We start from the raw sequence: 13,389 nt of genomic DNA on the forward strand, positions 1-13,389 counted from the left end.
GCTTTCCGCTTCCACGGATAGACCAACTGGTCGACGCGACTTCCGGATATCAGCTACTGTCTTTTATGGACGCCTTCTCCGGCTACAACCAAATAATGATGGCTCCACAGGATGAGGAGAAAACTGCCTTCATAACAGACCGGGGGCTGTACTGTTACAAGGTAATGCCCTTCGGTCTGAAGAACGCTGGCGCCACTTACCAGCGCCTCGTCAATAAAATCTTCAAGGAGCAGATCGGCCGGAATATGGAGGTGTACGTGGACGATATGCTGGTAAAAAGCCGCCATGCAGACCAGCACATTGCAGATCTGGAGGAGACTTTCACCACCTTGCGAAAGTTTCGCATGAAGCTAAACCCAGCGAAGTGCGCTTTTGGTGCTTCGGCCGGGAGGTTCCTCGGTTTCATTGTCAACCAGCGCGGGATCGAGGCCAACCCGGACAAGATCAAAGCCATCCAAGATATGTCCCCTCCGACCAAAGTGAAGGAGGTTCAGGAGCTCGCTGGAAGGGTCGCCGCGCTCGGACGATTTGTGGCAAAGTCGGCCGAACGCTGCCAACCATTCTTCAAGGTGTTGAAGCGCCCAAAAGACTTCCTCTGGACGGCCGAATGTCATGCGGCGTTCGACCAGCTCAAGGAGTACATGGCGTCTCCTCCCCTGCTGTCCAAGCCGCAAGAGGGGGAGATGCTCTACCTTTACCTGGCGGTCTCCCCAACCGCAGTCAGCGCAGTACTGGTTCGGGAAGAGGCAAGACTTCAGAAGCCTGTATACTACATCAGCCGAGTCCTCCGGGATGCCGAGACGCGGTACACGAAGGCTGAGAAGATCGCCTTCGCGCTGCTGACTGCGACCAGGAGGCTTCGCCCCTATTTCCAGGCTCATTCTGTCACCCTTTTGACCGATCAACCACTGCGGCAGATTCTCAGCAATCCAGAGAATGCGGGACGGCTGGTGAAGTGGGCAGTAGAACTTGGTGAGTTCGACATCCGCTACCAGCCCCGACCAGCCATCAAGGCCCAGGTGCTCGCGGACTTTCTCGCTGAGTGCACTGTGCAGGAGGCGGAACCTAAGCCGCCGGAGACACCCAGCCTCGATCTCCCGATCTGGACGCTCCACATTGACGGGTCGTCGAACCCTGAAGGTGGAGGGGCTGGGCTGGTCCTCACCAATCCCGATGGAGTGATAGCCGAGTATGCCTTGAGGTTCGGATTTCCAGTGACCAACAATGAGGCGGAGTACGAGGCCCTAGTCGCGGGACTCAAACTCGCCAAGGAGCTCGGCATCCGGCGTCTGAAAGTCTTCACCGACTCCCAGCTGGTGGTCGGGCAGGTTCGAGGGGAGTTCGAGGCGCGGAGCCCGACCATGCAGAGCTACGTCCGGAAGGTGCAAACACTCATTCCCGACCTCGGCAGTGTTGACATTCAGCAGGTCCCGAGGAGCGAAAATGCCAGGGCCGACAGGTTGTCCCGCCTAGTGGACGCAGACGCGCACAACTTGTCGAGGGCAATCTACCTGAAGACCCTGGATGCCCCGAGCATTGACGGGGCTGGAGCGGTGATGGCAATTGATCCGGAGCCGTCTTGGATGGACCCGCTCGTCGCCTACCTCGCCGAAGGAATCCTCCCTGAAGACGAAGATCAGGCCCGGCGGCTTGTAAAGAAGTCCGCCCACTACGTACTTTATGAAGGGAGGCTGTATCGGACCTCGTTTACCGCCCCCCTCTTAAGGTGCCTCCGCCCCGCGGAAGCGGCCTACGCCCTCGGCGAAGTCCACGAAGGCATCTGCGGATCGCACTTGGGGGCTAGGTCCTTGGCGCATAAGATCATGAGGCAAGGCTACTATTGGCCGACCTTGTTGGAGGACTCGAAGGACCACGTGCGGAAATGCGACGCCTGCCAGCGCCACGCCAACGTCCAGAGAGTCCCCTCTGTCCCCTTGGCGCCAATCACCGCGCCCTGGCCCTTCGCACAGTGGGGAATGGATATCCTCGGACCATTCCCCGTCGCTTCGGCCCAGCGGAAATTTTTGATTGTCGCCATCGACTACTTCACCAAGTGGGTGGAGGCAGAGCCACTGGCCACCATCACGGAGGCACAAGTCCGGAAGTTCGTGAAGAAGAACATCATTGTCCGATTTGGAGTACCTCGGGTCCTCATCTCGGATAACGGTCGACAGTTTGATAACAAGCACTTCCGGGACTTCTGCGAGGAATTCGGGATCGAGCATCGGTTCACATCCGTGTCGCATCCCCAAACCAACGGCGAGGCCGAGGTCACAAATCGGACAATCCTCCAAGGTATCAAAGCGCGGATCGGCCGGACGGGGCAAGCTTGGGTCGAGGAACTCGAGAATGTCCTTTGGGCGTATCGGACCACACAACGGACTCCTACTGGAGAGACGCCTTTCAGCCTAACCTATGGCACGGAAGCCGTTGCCCCCGTGGAGCTCGGACTCCCCTCGCCTCGGGTGGCCGCGCACCGACCCGAGGCCAATTCAGAGCAACTCCGAGGGAACTTGGATCTCTTGGAAGAGGCAAGGGAAATGGCTCAGGTACGGATGGCAATGTATCAGCAGAGGGTGGCCCGATATTACAACTCCAAAGTCCGACCGAAGCTTTTCAGAGTTGGAGATCTGGTGCTGAGGCGAGCTAAGGCATCTCAACCTACGGAAGGTGGGAAGCTAGCGCCAAATTGGGAAGGCCCGTATAAAGTTCGTTGGGTAAACCGACCTGGCTCCTACCAGTTGGAAGCCCTAGATGGCCGAGAAATTCCAAGGGGCTGGAATTCCGCTAACCTGCGGATGTATTACCAGTAGAACAACAAGGCCAGAAAGACAATTTAAAAAGGTGCAATACTTTTCATTTCAATAATTTCTGGTTACAGTGGCGTGCTCGTGTGATTACAAGGAATTCCCAGAGGGGAATTAGGGAGTAAAGAAAGTAAAGAAGAGGTGGGGACCCAAACCCTCAACCCAGGGCGGCTGCAGTCCCACCAGAAGTGGGTGCTTCTAACCGGAGGCGCCATCCAGCACCTCACCAAAAAGAGGAGGAGCCGCCGCAGAAGAAGCTCCCGCTGCCCCCAGGGGAACGCCGCCTCCAAAGGATATTCCCATCTTCCCCAGTGGTAGGGAAGAGAAGGGATTCGAGGGGGAAGAGTATATGGAGGCGCGGTCCCGGATTGAGCGTCCGGCGCAGAGCTCAACCAGGAGGCTGAACTTCAAGGAGGGGAGATGTGATCCCGGATGAAACGCCTAGAGCGGAGTTCCGCCGGGGAGACCCTCCTTGTTGATCCCAGATGAAACGGCTAGTTGGCTGAAGTTGTAAGGGGAGCGCCTCCCCTTTCCTTCGACAGGAGTCTCTCAGTCATATGCCAAGGAGGAGGTCCGCGATCCATGGCAACCTGCAGCTCCGGCTTGGCAAATTCCATCGTACCTGCACCTGTATTTATAGCCAAGCTGCGGCCCCCTGGTAGTTCCGATACGGGTGGCTCCAATAAATGCAGGCGCACTGAATCCGGAGCCGTTCCGGCTCCCGAGGCGTATCTCCCCGCGATTTCCTAAGCGTCATTCTCCTTAAATCGCATTCTTTGTGCAGGACGATCCGGGTGACGTATACCCCTAGGTCCACGTGTCTCCGCTCGCGCCCAGGCCGCATCCTCCTCGAAGAACCCGCGTATCGCGGCCGCTCAACTAACACTCCTCACCAGCAGCAACTGGCGATCCGATTTCCCAGGTAACGCATTAATTAGCGTTTAATACCCTTCTCGTGTTCCCCCCAGGCAACGCTTGGAGGAGAGGAGAAACACGGTCGCGGCTGGGCACAGAGAAACCCCGATGGGCGGCGAGCGACAAGTGGCCGACCAACGAGCGGAATTTCCCTGAGGCTTGACAACCCTCAGATGCCTGGCTAACCCGATGATCATCCCGGGAGCAGACTAGCCGGAAGCCCCGACCGGTCGCCTCGGCTTGCGCCAGCCTAGGCCGACCAACGAGTGGAATCTCCCGAGGCTCGGCCCTCGGATGCCTGGCTAACCCGATGATCATCCCGGGAGCAGACTAGCCGGAAGCCCCGACCGGTCGCCTCGGCTTGCGCCAGCCTTGGCCGACCAACGAGCGGAATTTCCCTGAGGCTTGACAACCCTCAGATGCCTGGCTAACCCGATGATCATCCCGGGAGCAGACTAGCCGGAAGCCCCGACCGGTCGCCTCGGCTTGCGCCAGCCTAGGCCGACCAACGAGTGGAATCTCCCGAGGCACGGCCCTCGGATGCCTGGCTAACCCGATGATCATCCCGGGAGCAGACTAGCCGGAAGCCCCGACCGGTCGCCTCGGCTTGCGCCAGCCTAGGCCGACCAACGAGTGGAATCTCCCGAGGCTCGGCCCTCGGATGCCTGGCTAACCCGATGATCATCCCGGGAGCAGACTAGCCGGAAGCCCCGACCGGTCGCCTCGGCTTGCGCCAGCCTTGGCCGACCAACGAGCGGAATTTTCCTGAGGCTTGACAACCCTCAGATGCCTGGCTAACCCGATGATCATCCCGGGAGCAGACTAGCCGGAAGCCCCGACCGGTCGCCTCGGCTTGCGCCAGCCTTGGCCGACCAACGAGCGGAATTTCCCTGAGGCTTGACAACCCTCAGATGCCTGGCTAACCCGATGATCATCCCGGGAGCAGACTAGCCGGAAGCCCCGACCGGTCGCCTCGGCTTGCGCCAGCCTAGGCCGACCAACGAGTGGAATCTCCCGAGGCACGGCCCTCGGATGCCTGGCTAACCCGATGATCATCCCGGGAGCAGACTAGCCGGAAGCCCCGACCGGTCGCCTCGGCTTGCGCCAGCCTAGGCCGACCAACGAGTGGAATCTCCCGAGGCTCGGCCCTCGGATGCCTGGCTAACCCGATGATCATCCCGGGAGCAGACTAGCCGGAAGCCCCGACCGGTCGCCTCGGCTTGCGCCAGCCTTGGCCGACCAACGAGCGGAATTTCCCTGAGGCTTGACAACCCTCAGATGCCTGGCTAACCCGATGATCATCCCGGGAGCAGACTAGCCGGAAGCCCCGACCGGTCGCCTCGGCTTGCGCCAGCCTAGGCCGACCAACGAGTGGAATCTCCCGAGGCTCGGCCCTCGGATGCCTGGCTAACCCGATGATCATCCCGGGAGCAGACTAGCCGGAAGCCCCGACCGGTCGCCTCGGCTTGCGCCAGCCTTGGCCGACCAACGAGCGGAATTTTCCTGAGGCTTAACAACCCTCAGATGCCTGGCTAACCCGATGATCATCCCGGGAGCAGACTAGCCGGAAGCCCCGACCGGTCGCCTCGGCTTGCGCCAGCCTTGGCCGACCAGCGAGCGGAAGAGTTTCCTGAGGCCTAACCCTCGGATGCCTGGCTTAGCGCCGGAAGAATTTCCTGAGGCCTAACCCTCGGATGCCTGGCTTAGCGCCGGAAGAGTTTCCTGAGGCCTAACCCTCGGATGCCTGGCTCAGCGCCGGAAGAGTTTCCTGAGGCCTAACCCTCGGATGCCTGGCTTAGCGCCGGAAGAATTTCCTGAGGCCTAACCCTCGGATGCCTGGCTTAGCGCCGGAAGAGTTTCCTGAGGCCTAACCCTCGGATGCCTGGCCTAGCGCCGGAAGAGTTTCCTGAGGCCTAACCCTCGGATGCCTGGCTCAGCGCCGGAAGAGTTTCCTGAGGCCTAACCCTCGGATGCCTGGCTGAGCGCCGGAAGAATTTCCTGAGGCCTAACCCTCGGATGCCTGGCTGAGCGCCGGAAGAATTTCCTGAGGCCTAACCCTCGGATGCCTGGCTTAGCGCCGGAAGAATTTCCTGAGGCCTAACCCTCGGATGCCTGGCTTAGCGCCGGAAGAGTTTCCTGAGGTTTAACCCTCGGATGCCTGGCCTAGCGCCGGAAGAACTTCGGGAATCAAAAGTCAGCAGCAACCGCCATACGCCATAAAGAAGGCGGGAAGCTTGAAGCGCGCGCGCCTCTCCGAAGGATGGCGGCAATCTCGAAACATCACTCCCTTCACCTGTTCCCCTTCTGGTTCCAGGCTCGGAAGTGGGGGGCTACTGTTATGGGGGAATTGAGCCGCCATGCCCCACGTGATCGGCACGCGTATCCAGGAAAGCTACAGCTGCCCTATGATCCAGCACTCCGACCCCGAGTCGGACCTCCCCGGCTCCGCAGCCCGACCCCGGGTCGGCTGCCCTATGATCCAGCACTCCGACCCCGAGTCGGACCTCCTCGGCTTCGCAGCCCGACCCCGGGTCGGCTGCCCTATGATCCAGCATTCCGACCCCGAGTCGGAGATCTTTTGATAACGACAGGCTATTCTCCAGAGGCACGCCGCGGCCTCCTGCTCCACTACTCCCTGCAACGGCTGTACCCGATGCTGCCCACGATCTCCTGTATCAACCGTACAAAGCGGAGCTCCACTACGCCCTGCCATGACCGTACCCAGCGCTGCTCCACGACGCCCCGTAACGGCCATGTCAGTGGCCATTCTATCGTGCCCCACGACGACAAACCCCCCTGAGAGACCTCCCAGCCAGGTATATATGCGGCTGGGGGGAGAAGGGGGGGGGTAAGCAATACCTCCCAGAGCACTCTCTCCCACTTGTGATTATCATCTCTCCTCCTCCAATCTCCTCTGACTTGACCGTCGGAGGGCCATCACCACCCTGGTGGTGGTGCAAGGCTTGTTTGCAGGTTCCTTGGCGGAAGGTGGAACGCAACCAGCACCAACCAAGACAACTCAGGCGGAACCCCGTTCACACCGTCGTGTCAATCGTTCTCGGTTTGGACCACCAGCAACAACTCCGATTTGCAAAATTTGGTATATGCTCAGGCTCATTATAGCAGAGCTTGAATATCTAGGGTTTAGGTTGGTTTGAATCCTGACTTCAGCTCAAAAGCCTTGTTGACATTGCTGAGCCAGGGCCTAACAGCCCTAAGCTTGGTTTGTTGGTGTTCCAAGTGATGTGTTGTTTGTCACTTTAGACTCAACATGTTGGCCCTTTCCCTCATTGATAAAATCATAAAACCTTGGCAGCTTTATATACATGTATGTATGTATGTATGCTACATCAAGAAATTGGGGGTGGGATTCCCACATGCGAAAGTACTTGAATGGCTTTGATCCAGAGCCGACAGCTGGAATAAAATGCATGTTTTGCCTTTATATATGCATTTATATACATTTCTGCCCTTATAGACACATATGTGCATATATGAAAAATCTCTAAAGTGAAAATACAAATGAAAACAAGGAGCTGCATATTATAAACTACTTTTCCTTTGATTTCTGGCCAAGGCCAAGCCCTCTGAATGGAAAAATATCTTTGCACCCAGGACCCTATGTTCTCCATATTAGGCCTCCTCAATGGGGCCTACACTACTGCAAGTCTGCAACCATTTATAGACACATAGATAAGCACAGTTCTTTTGGCCTAATTGTATCTGTGTATGTTAGACGTGCACGCTGCTTTTTGGCTTTTCTTCCCCTGTTTTGGGAGAGGGGGGAAGTGTAATGACATGGATTTTCTTACGTACAATTTCATGCTTTTTGTAGAATGGAGGTGATCCATCATCTAGGAGTATAGATAAGCCAAGAATTTCAGAAGAATTGCCTGATAAGATTAAGCCCTGGGAATTGGCTGAAATTCTGAATCCACAGCAATGTCGAGTTGTTACCATGCCAGAGAGCACAGATTCTGCCACAAAGGTGCTAATTGTTCTATATATATATATATCTCATGCTGACAGAACTCTAAATCTAGGGTTTCTATTGGTTTAACAATCACACTTTCACATGTACAGGTTGCAAGACTGCTTTACACAAACTCTGGGGTTGGCTTGTTAGCACTAGGGTCCAATGGTGTTCAGAGGCTGTGGAAGTGGAGCCGTAGAGAGCAGAATCCAAGTGGCAAGGCAATTTGCTAGCATTTGACTCTATTTTTTATGTTATATTCTTGAATATTTATATAAACGAATAAGGTGTACTAAGTCTGTTGTGGGTTATAGGCCACAGCCAGTGTTGTGCCACACCATTGCCAACCAAACAGTGGTCTTCTTATGACTAATGATGTGCCGGATACGAACCCAGAAGAAGCAGTCCCCTGTATCGCACTCTCAAAGAATGATTCATATGTAATGTCTGCATGTGGTGGGAAAGTTTCATTATTTAACATGATGACATTTAAGGTAAATTGGCAATGTCTATGTCATGGATTATATGCAAACATCATTAATGCTAAGCATTTTCTAACTAGGCAATTAATTTATACTCTTGCAGGTAATGACAACATTCATGCCACCCCCACCAGCATCTACATTTTTAGCATTCCACCCACAGGACAATAACATCATAGCAATTGGAATGGAAGATTCAACCATCCACATATACAATGTGAGAGTGGATGAGGTGATTTTCTTTAACCTATGACAATCTTGCTGTTGTTCTTGTTGCTGTCGATAATAATTTTCTTTTGCGTACTTCCATCAGGTTAAAACAAAGCTGAAAGGCCATCAGAAACGCATAACCGGTTTAGCATTCTCCAACAATCTTAATATACTCGTATCATCAGGTGCTGATGCACAGGTTAGTAATAACAATGGTTTCTTGCAGTTTGTCTATCTTGAAACATGGTCCGAAATTTCTGAAAATTGTACTTCATATGAATTTTGTTTTCTATCAATGCACCACATACACGTGCACAGGTGGATATATGTATGTACTATGTATATATTTATGTAACAAAAACATAAATGCGATCTCAAGGAATGATAAAACCTCTTATATACAAATTCATGAACTTTTAGGAAAAAGGGCCAAGAAATTAGAAGATTTTAGACTACTCCGTAGATTAGCAGCAAGAGAATTTATGTAAAATTGCTTTTTTGAAAAAAAATAAAGAACTAGCAAAGTACGCCTACTGGACTGAACCGGACAGTACGAGGCGTACTGTACCGTACTGGTTCGGTACCGGTATGCGGTACAAGAGGCGTACCAACACTCCGTACATCGAATAAGCCTCTGTACCATATGTACTGGCACAGTAACAAGGTGGCACCGGTACGGAGCCTGATAGCGAGACGACATACCTTGAGAACTAGAGATTTGGCCTAAAGAATAAACTATTAAATTGCGGTAAACTATGTGCATTGTACAACTGAGATTGTGTCTAGTAAGAATGGGTTGCTACAAGGAATGGTATTTTGTAATGATTTATTAAAATGCGACAAGGGAGCAAGCGAGTGGGGAGAAACTGGAACTTGATTTTTATTTGCTCCATTATTCCAGGATTCTTGCTTCTCCTGCTGTTGTAGTAAAGGGCTTCGAAAGTGCTAATAACATAGGTTATTAGCCCTCCTACATAACACTTGAGTATGAATACATGATTAAGTAGCATTTGCATTATAATATGTTGTATACCAGCGTGCTTTGGTATATCTAATTTTATACTGGCTTCCAAAATCTTTCCCAAGATTTCTGTCTTTTGAGAGAGTTTGAACTGTGACGTTTTCTTGCTCCAATGTCGAGTCCCATGTCTCAGAAGGGTTTATGCTGCCATTAATATTGTTCAGCTTCACCAACTTCTAATCGACTTGCATAATTTTATTGCCAGCCCTATTTACTGTGACAAATAGGACCCTGGGTTTTGTTGGCTGATAAAGCTCACATAAAATATTACCTTGTTTTCCACTAAAACATTTTTGAACTATGATGTTTTCTTGCTCTGACATCAAGTCCTGTGTCCTACTTACTGTGACAAACAGAGATCCTGGGTTTTATTATCTGATGAACATCTATATAAAATTTATCTTGTTTGCCAAAAAGAAAAGAAACATATTTTATTTTCACAGCTTTCTCCAATCTATTAGTCTCATTTTTATGAATACACTTCTTGCATCAAACTCTTGTAACTCCTTGCAAAGTCTGTTTTGAATTTTGATGTTATACCAGTTAGTTTGAGTGAGATCATGGAAGTATTGGCATGTATATTATTGTACACTACAGGTATTTTTCACCTGCCATGTTGATATATGGGTGTTTTCCACAAGATTTGATTACAAGCATATAGAACGGATGTAAGAAAATTTGAGGGATGCACTTCATATTCGTATCTTTGTTGAAGGATATAGGAAGAGTAAAGACCTCAGATAAAAAGATGGAAGCTGTAATAAAGAACATGGAAAGTAAGAGATAGCACTAAATAGGAAAGCTTGGCATTTCAGAATTGATAAATCTGACCTCAGATAGTTGGGACAAGGTTTGATGGTTATGAACTTATGATTATGGTTATAAGCATGCAGATTGGACTGTTGCTACCATTTGTTGGTATGAAGCATCCATCTTGCTCTGACACTTGCTCCTCTGGTTCTAATTGCCTTTGTGCACGCTAAATTATGCTACTATCCAGCATATGAGTTTTAGATATTGAAATAATTTATCACTTGTCTCTCTGACTAAGATTCACCATCTCGCTATCAGACCCCGTACGGTGCCACACTAGCACTATGTCAATATGGTACAGAATTTTTTCAGCATACCGAATGTCGGTACACCACCTATACCAAGTACTAGTATCGAACTGATACGGTACAGTACACCTCGTACCGTCCGGTTCGGACCCGTATGGTGAACCATGCCCTCGACTTTGTAGTACATATGACTTATCGGTCTTAACTCATTACTCTTCATGGTTGGTTAGCCTTATTTTTTCTAGTGATTTTTGTATTTCAGTTATATCCTTTGATTTGGCTTTTATAAGATGATTAATCAACTGTGGTTGCACTTGTTTATTTCTATCTTATTTTTTGCTAGACCACCTTAAAGTTGAGACAAGTAGCTTTGGGTGTTAAGTAATCTTGATAGTAGAGTTTCTGCCTTTTGCTTTCTTTCTCCTTTGTGCCACAGTTAATGTTTATTGCTGCTTTGTGCTATCATTTTGTCTGCATCTCTGGTGCTAGACTCAGGACTTTGTGCTTATTCAAGGGTTTCAAGCATTTATTATGTGCATCTCATGTATGCTTTAATGATGGCTTTAACCCATCAACAATGTGCCCATTTAGCTGCTACCACTGCCCTTTCATCTTTCCTGGCAGACTACACTAAGACTGAGAAAGGTAGCAGCAAGATGCTTGGTCTGGCATTTTGACACTTTCCATCTGTTTTGCTTTGTGGGGATCAATTTTAGTTTTGAGTACAATTTTCAATCCCTCTATTTTATTAGTGTTTGAGCAGTTGAATCTTTTCTTCCTTTTCCTTTGCACTTTTTTGGTTTTTGTTTGAGTTAAAAGTAGTTGATAATGATAATCAATGGATCTAATTTCACATTTGCATATTTTGGTTTTGCCATCACAAATACAATTTACCTATGCAGCTTTGGGTGTGGAACACGGAGATATGGGAGAAAAGGAAATCTATAGCCATCCAACTTCCTGCTGGGAAGGCGCCTGCTGGTGATACGCGTGTCCAGTTCAATTCTGACCAAACTCGCCTACTGGTAGTCCATGAAACACAGTTAGCAATTTATGATGCCTCCAAAATGGAGCGTATCCATCAGGTAACATATTTTCTTTGAGACCTGTCTCCATGATGAGTTCTGAATCTTCTTATGAGATGTATCTCCATTTCAGTGGGTTGCCCAGGAAAGTCTTTCTGCTCCAATATCATATGCTTCCTATTCATGCAACAGCCAACTGGTCTATGCTTCGTTTTGTGATGGTAATATTGGTGTTTTTGATGCTGACAATTTGAGATTAAGATGTCGGATTGGCCCATCAGCATACATGTCACCGGCAAGTGCGAACAGGTAGTCACGTTTTATGTCAGGCATTACTCAGCCTTTCTAAAGGAACATCTGCATTGTGTGAAACTGTATTTAGTGTAATGTTAGTTTGTATTTCTTAAAGTTCAATATTAACATTCTTATTGTTTCTACATTGTGTATCAAAAAAAGAAATAACAACAACAACAAAAAGAACTATTATACTTACCCTTTATCTCCTGCAGCAGTAATTAGTCTACGTCGTATATTTTCGATGGCACTCCATATTTCCCTTTTAGTTCCCTTTAGAGTGTTCATGTTACTTTTTTTCTAGAACAGTTTGTTGTTTAATAGGATTTAACTTCCATTAACCAAGCATCTTTCTATTATCACAGCAACCCACCGGTGTATCCCCTTGTTGTTGCTGCACACCCACAAGAGCCAAATCAATTGGCAGTTGGGTTGACAGATGGAGCAGTTAAAGTGATAGAGCCCTTGGAGTCCGAGGGAAAGTGGGGAGCTCCAGTACCTGTTGAAAATGGCGTAGCTAACGGTAGGACACCAGCATCATCAGCTACATGCAATCCAGCTGTAGACCAGCTCCAAAGGTGATCGTGATGGCTCCATGTATGTAAATGTTCTAATCTAGCTCCAAAGGTGATGGTGATGGCTCCATGTATGTAAATGTTCTAATCTAGCTCCAAAGGTGATGGTGATGGCTCCATGTATGTAAATGTTCTAATCTTATATTGATCTACTTGTATTTAGATTGTATTAACTTGTAGGCTTAATTTATTTATCTCAAGATAACTTTCTACACCTTTATATGTGCCTCTTGAAAGGTGAGCATAAAAAGAAACAATAAGAACAATGTAAGTTTGTGCATGTTGTAAGTGGTGAATGCTGATTTGTTATTTACATCCTTGTCTAAATGTACCTTTCGAAAAAAAATCATGTCTGGTTGAAATTTTTGGAGTCTAGTTTTCTTTTCTTTCATTATTTCATGAATAGCATCCTTGTGACCACTTGAGGTATTGCTGATCAAGTAAAATGACTATGCTAGTGATGGATTACATGCCATTGAAAAGTTCCTGGTGTCATTTGCATCAACTTTCTGGAGAAACCTTTTCCAGAAATTATTCTAATGATAAACTCGACTGTTTGGTCAGATTGTGTGCAAAACTATATTATTCTCCCTGTCGTGATATGAATGCGGGACTGAAGAGCTTTGAAAAAAAATTGATTGTTAAGCTATAAGTTGGGTAAGTGTGCTACTTTTTTATTTCATACTTTGGCAAGGGCTGGATGTCACTGGCCTGAAACATAGCTTCAAGCGAGACGGATTGGTCTTTTTTACCAGCTAAAATAATCTTTCTGCACATTCTGGCAAGATTACATTTCACTCGGCAATATCTTAAACCTTTGCTTTTCAAGTTGCGATCGTGCTTTCTTACTAGAGGTTCTTTGTGCACCATCTAATTAGAACTTTGTGATAAAATCCTTGACACGATTGGAAGCCGAACAAGAGGGATTTTACTCCAGTTATTTCATCTTTTTTTACGGCCGAAGTCTTTGGATTAAACTGCTTTTTCCAAAGGAAAAAAAATTGATACGCAATTTTTAACCTTGGG

The 13,389-nt window shown here is 49.2% G+C and overlaps 1 protein-coding gene across 4 annotated transcripts in view; it reads left to right on the forward strand.

Annotated features, from left to right (window-relative positions):
* LOC103707931 (protein TPR1) overlaps window positions 1-12,643 on the forward strand; it is a 29,565-nt gene extending 16,922 nt beyond the window's left edge. For 2 of the 4 annotated variants that reach the window (XM_089928186.1, XM_089928187.1), the window contains exons 18-26: window positions 7,558-7,710; window positions 7,806-7,916; window positions 8,010-8,189; window positions 8,281-8,409; window positions 8,491-8,586; window positions 11,372-11,554; window positions 11,628-11,803; window positions 12,154-12,357; window positions 12,408-12,643. In XM_089928186.1, the coding sequence (XP_089784312.1) occupies window positions 7,558-7,710; window positions 7,806-7,916; window positions 8,010-8,189; window positions 8,281-8,409; window positions 8,491-8,586; window positions 11,372-11,554; window positions 11,628-11,803; window positions 12,154-12,357; window positions 12,408-12,456 (1,281 nt within the window). In that variant the 3' untranslated portion in view covers window positions 12,457-12,643. Of the gene's footprint in view, window positions 1-7,557; window positions 7,711-7,805; window positions 7,917-8,009; window positions 8,190-8,280; window positions 8,410-8,490; window positions 8,587-11,371; window positions 11,555-11,627; window positions 11,804-12,153 lie in introns of all 4 variants that reach the window. The other 2 variants (XM_008792644.6, XM_089928188.1) reach the window with 1 other exon arrangement.
* Window positions 12,644-13,389: the final 746 nt, after the last annotated feature.

This window comes from Phoenix dactylifera, chromosome 17, assembly GCF_051530095.1.
Source record: "Phoenix dactylifera cultivar Ajwa chromosome 17, Ajwa_hap1_PhDact_Kaust_v1.1, whole genome shotgun sequence".
Classification (NCBI taxonomy): Eukaryota; Viridiplantae; Streptophyta; class Magnoliopsida; order Arecales; family Arecaceae; genus Phoenix; species Phoenix dactylifera.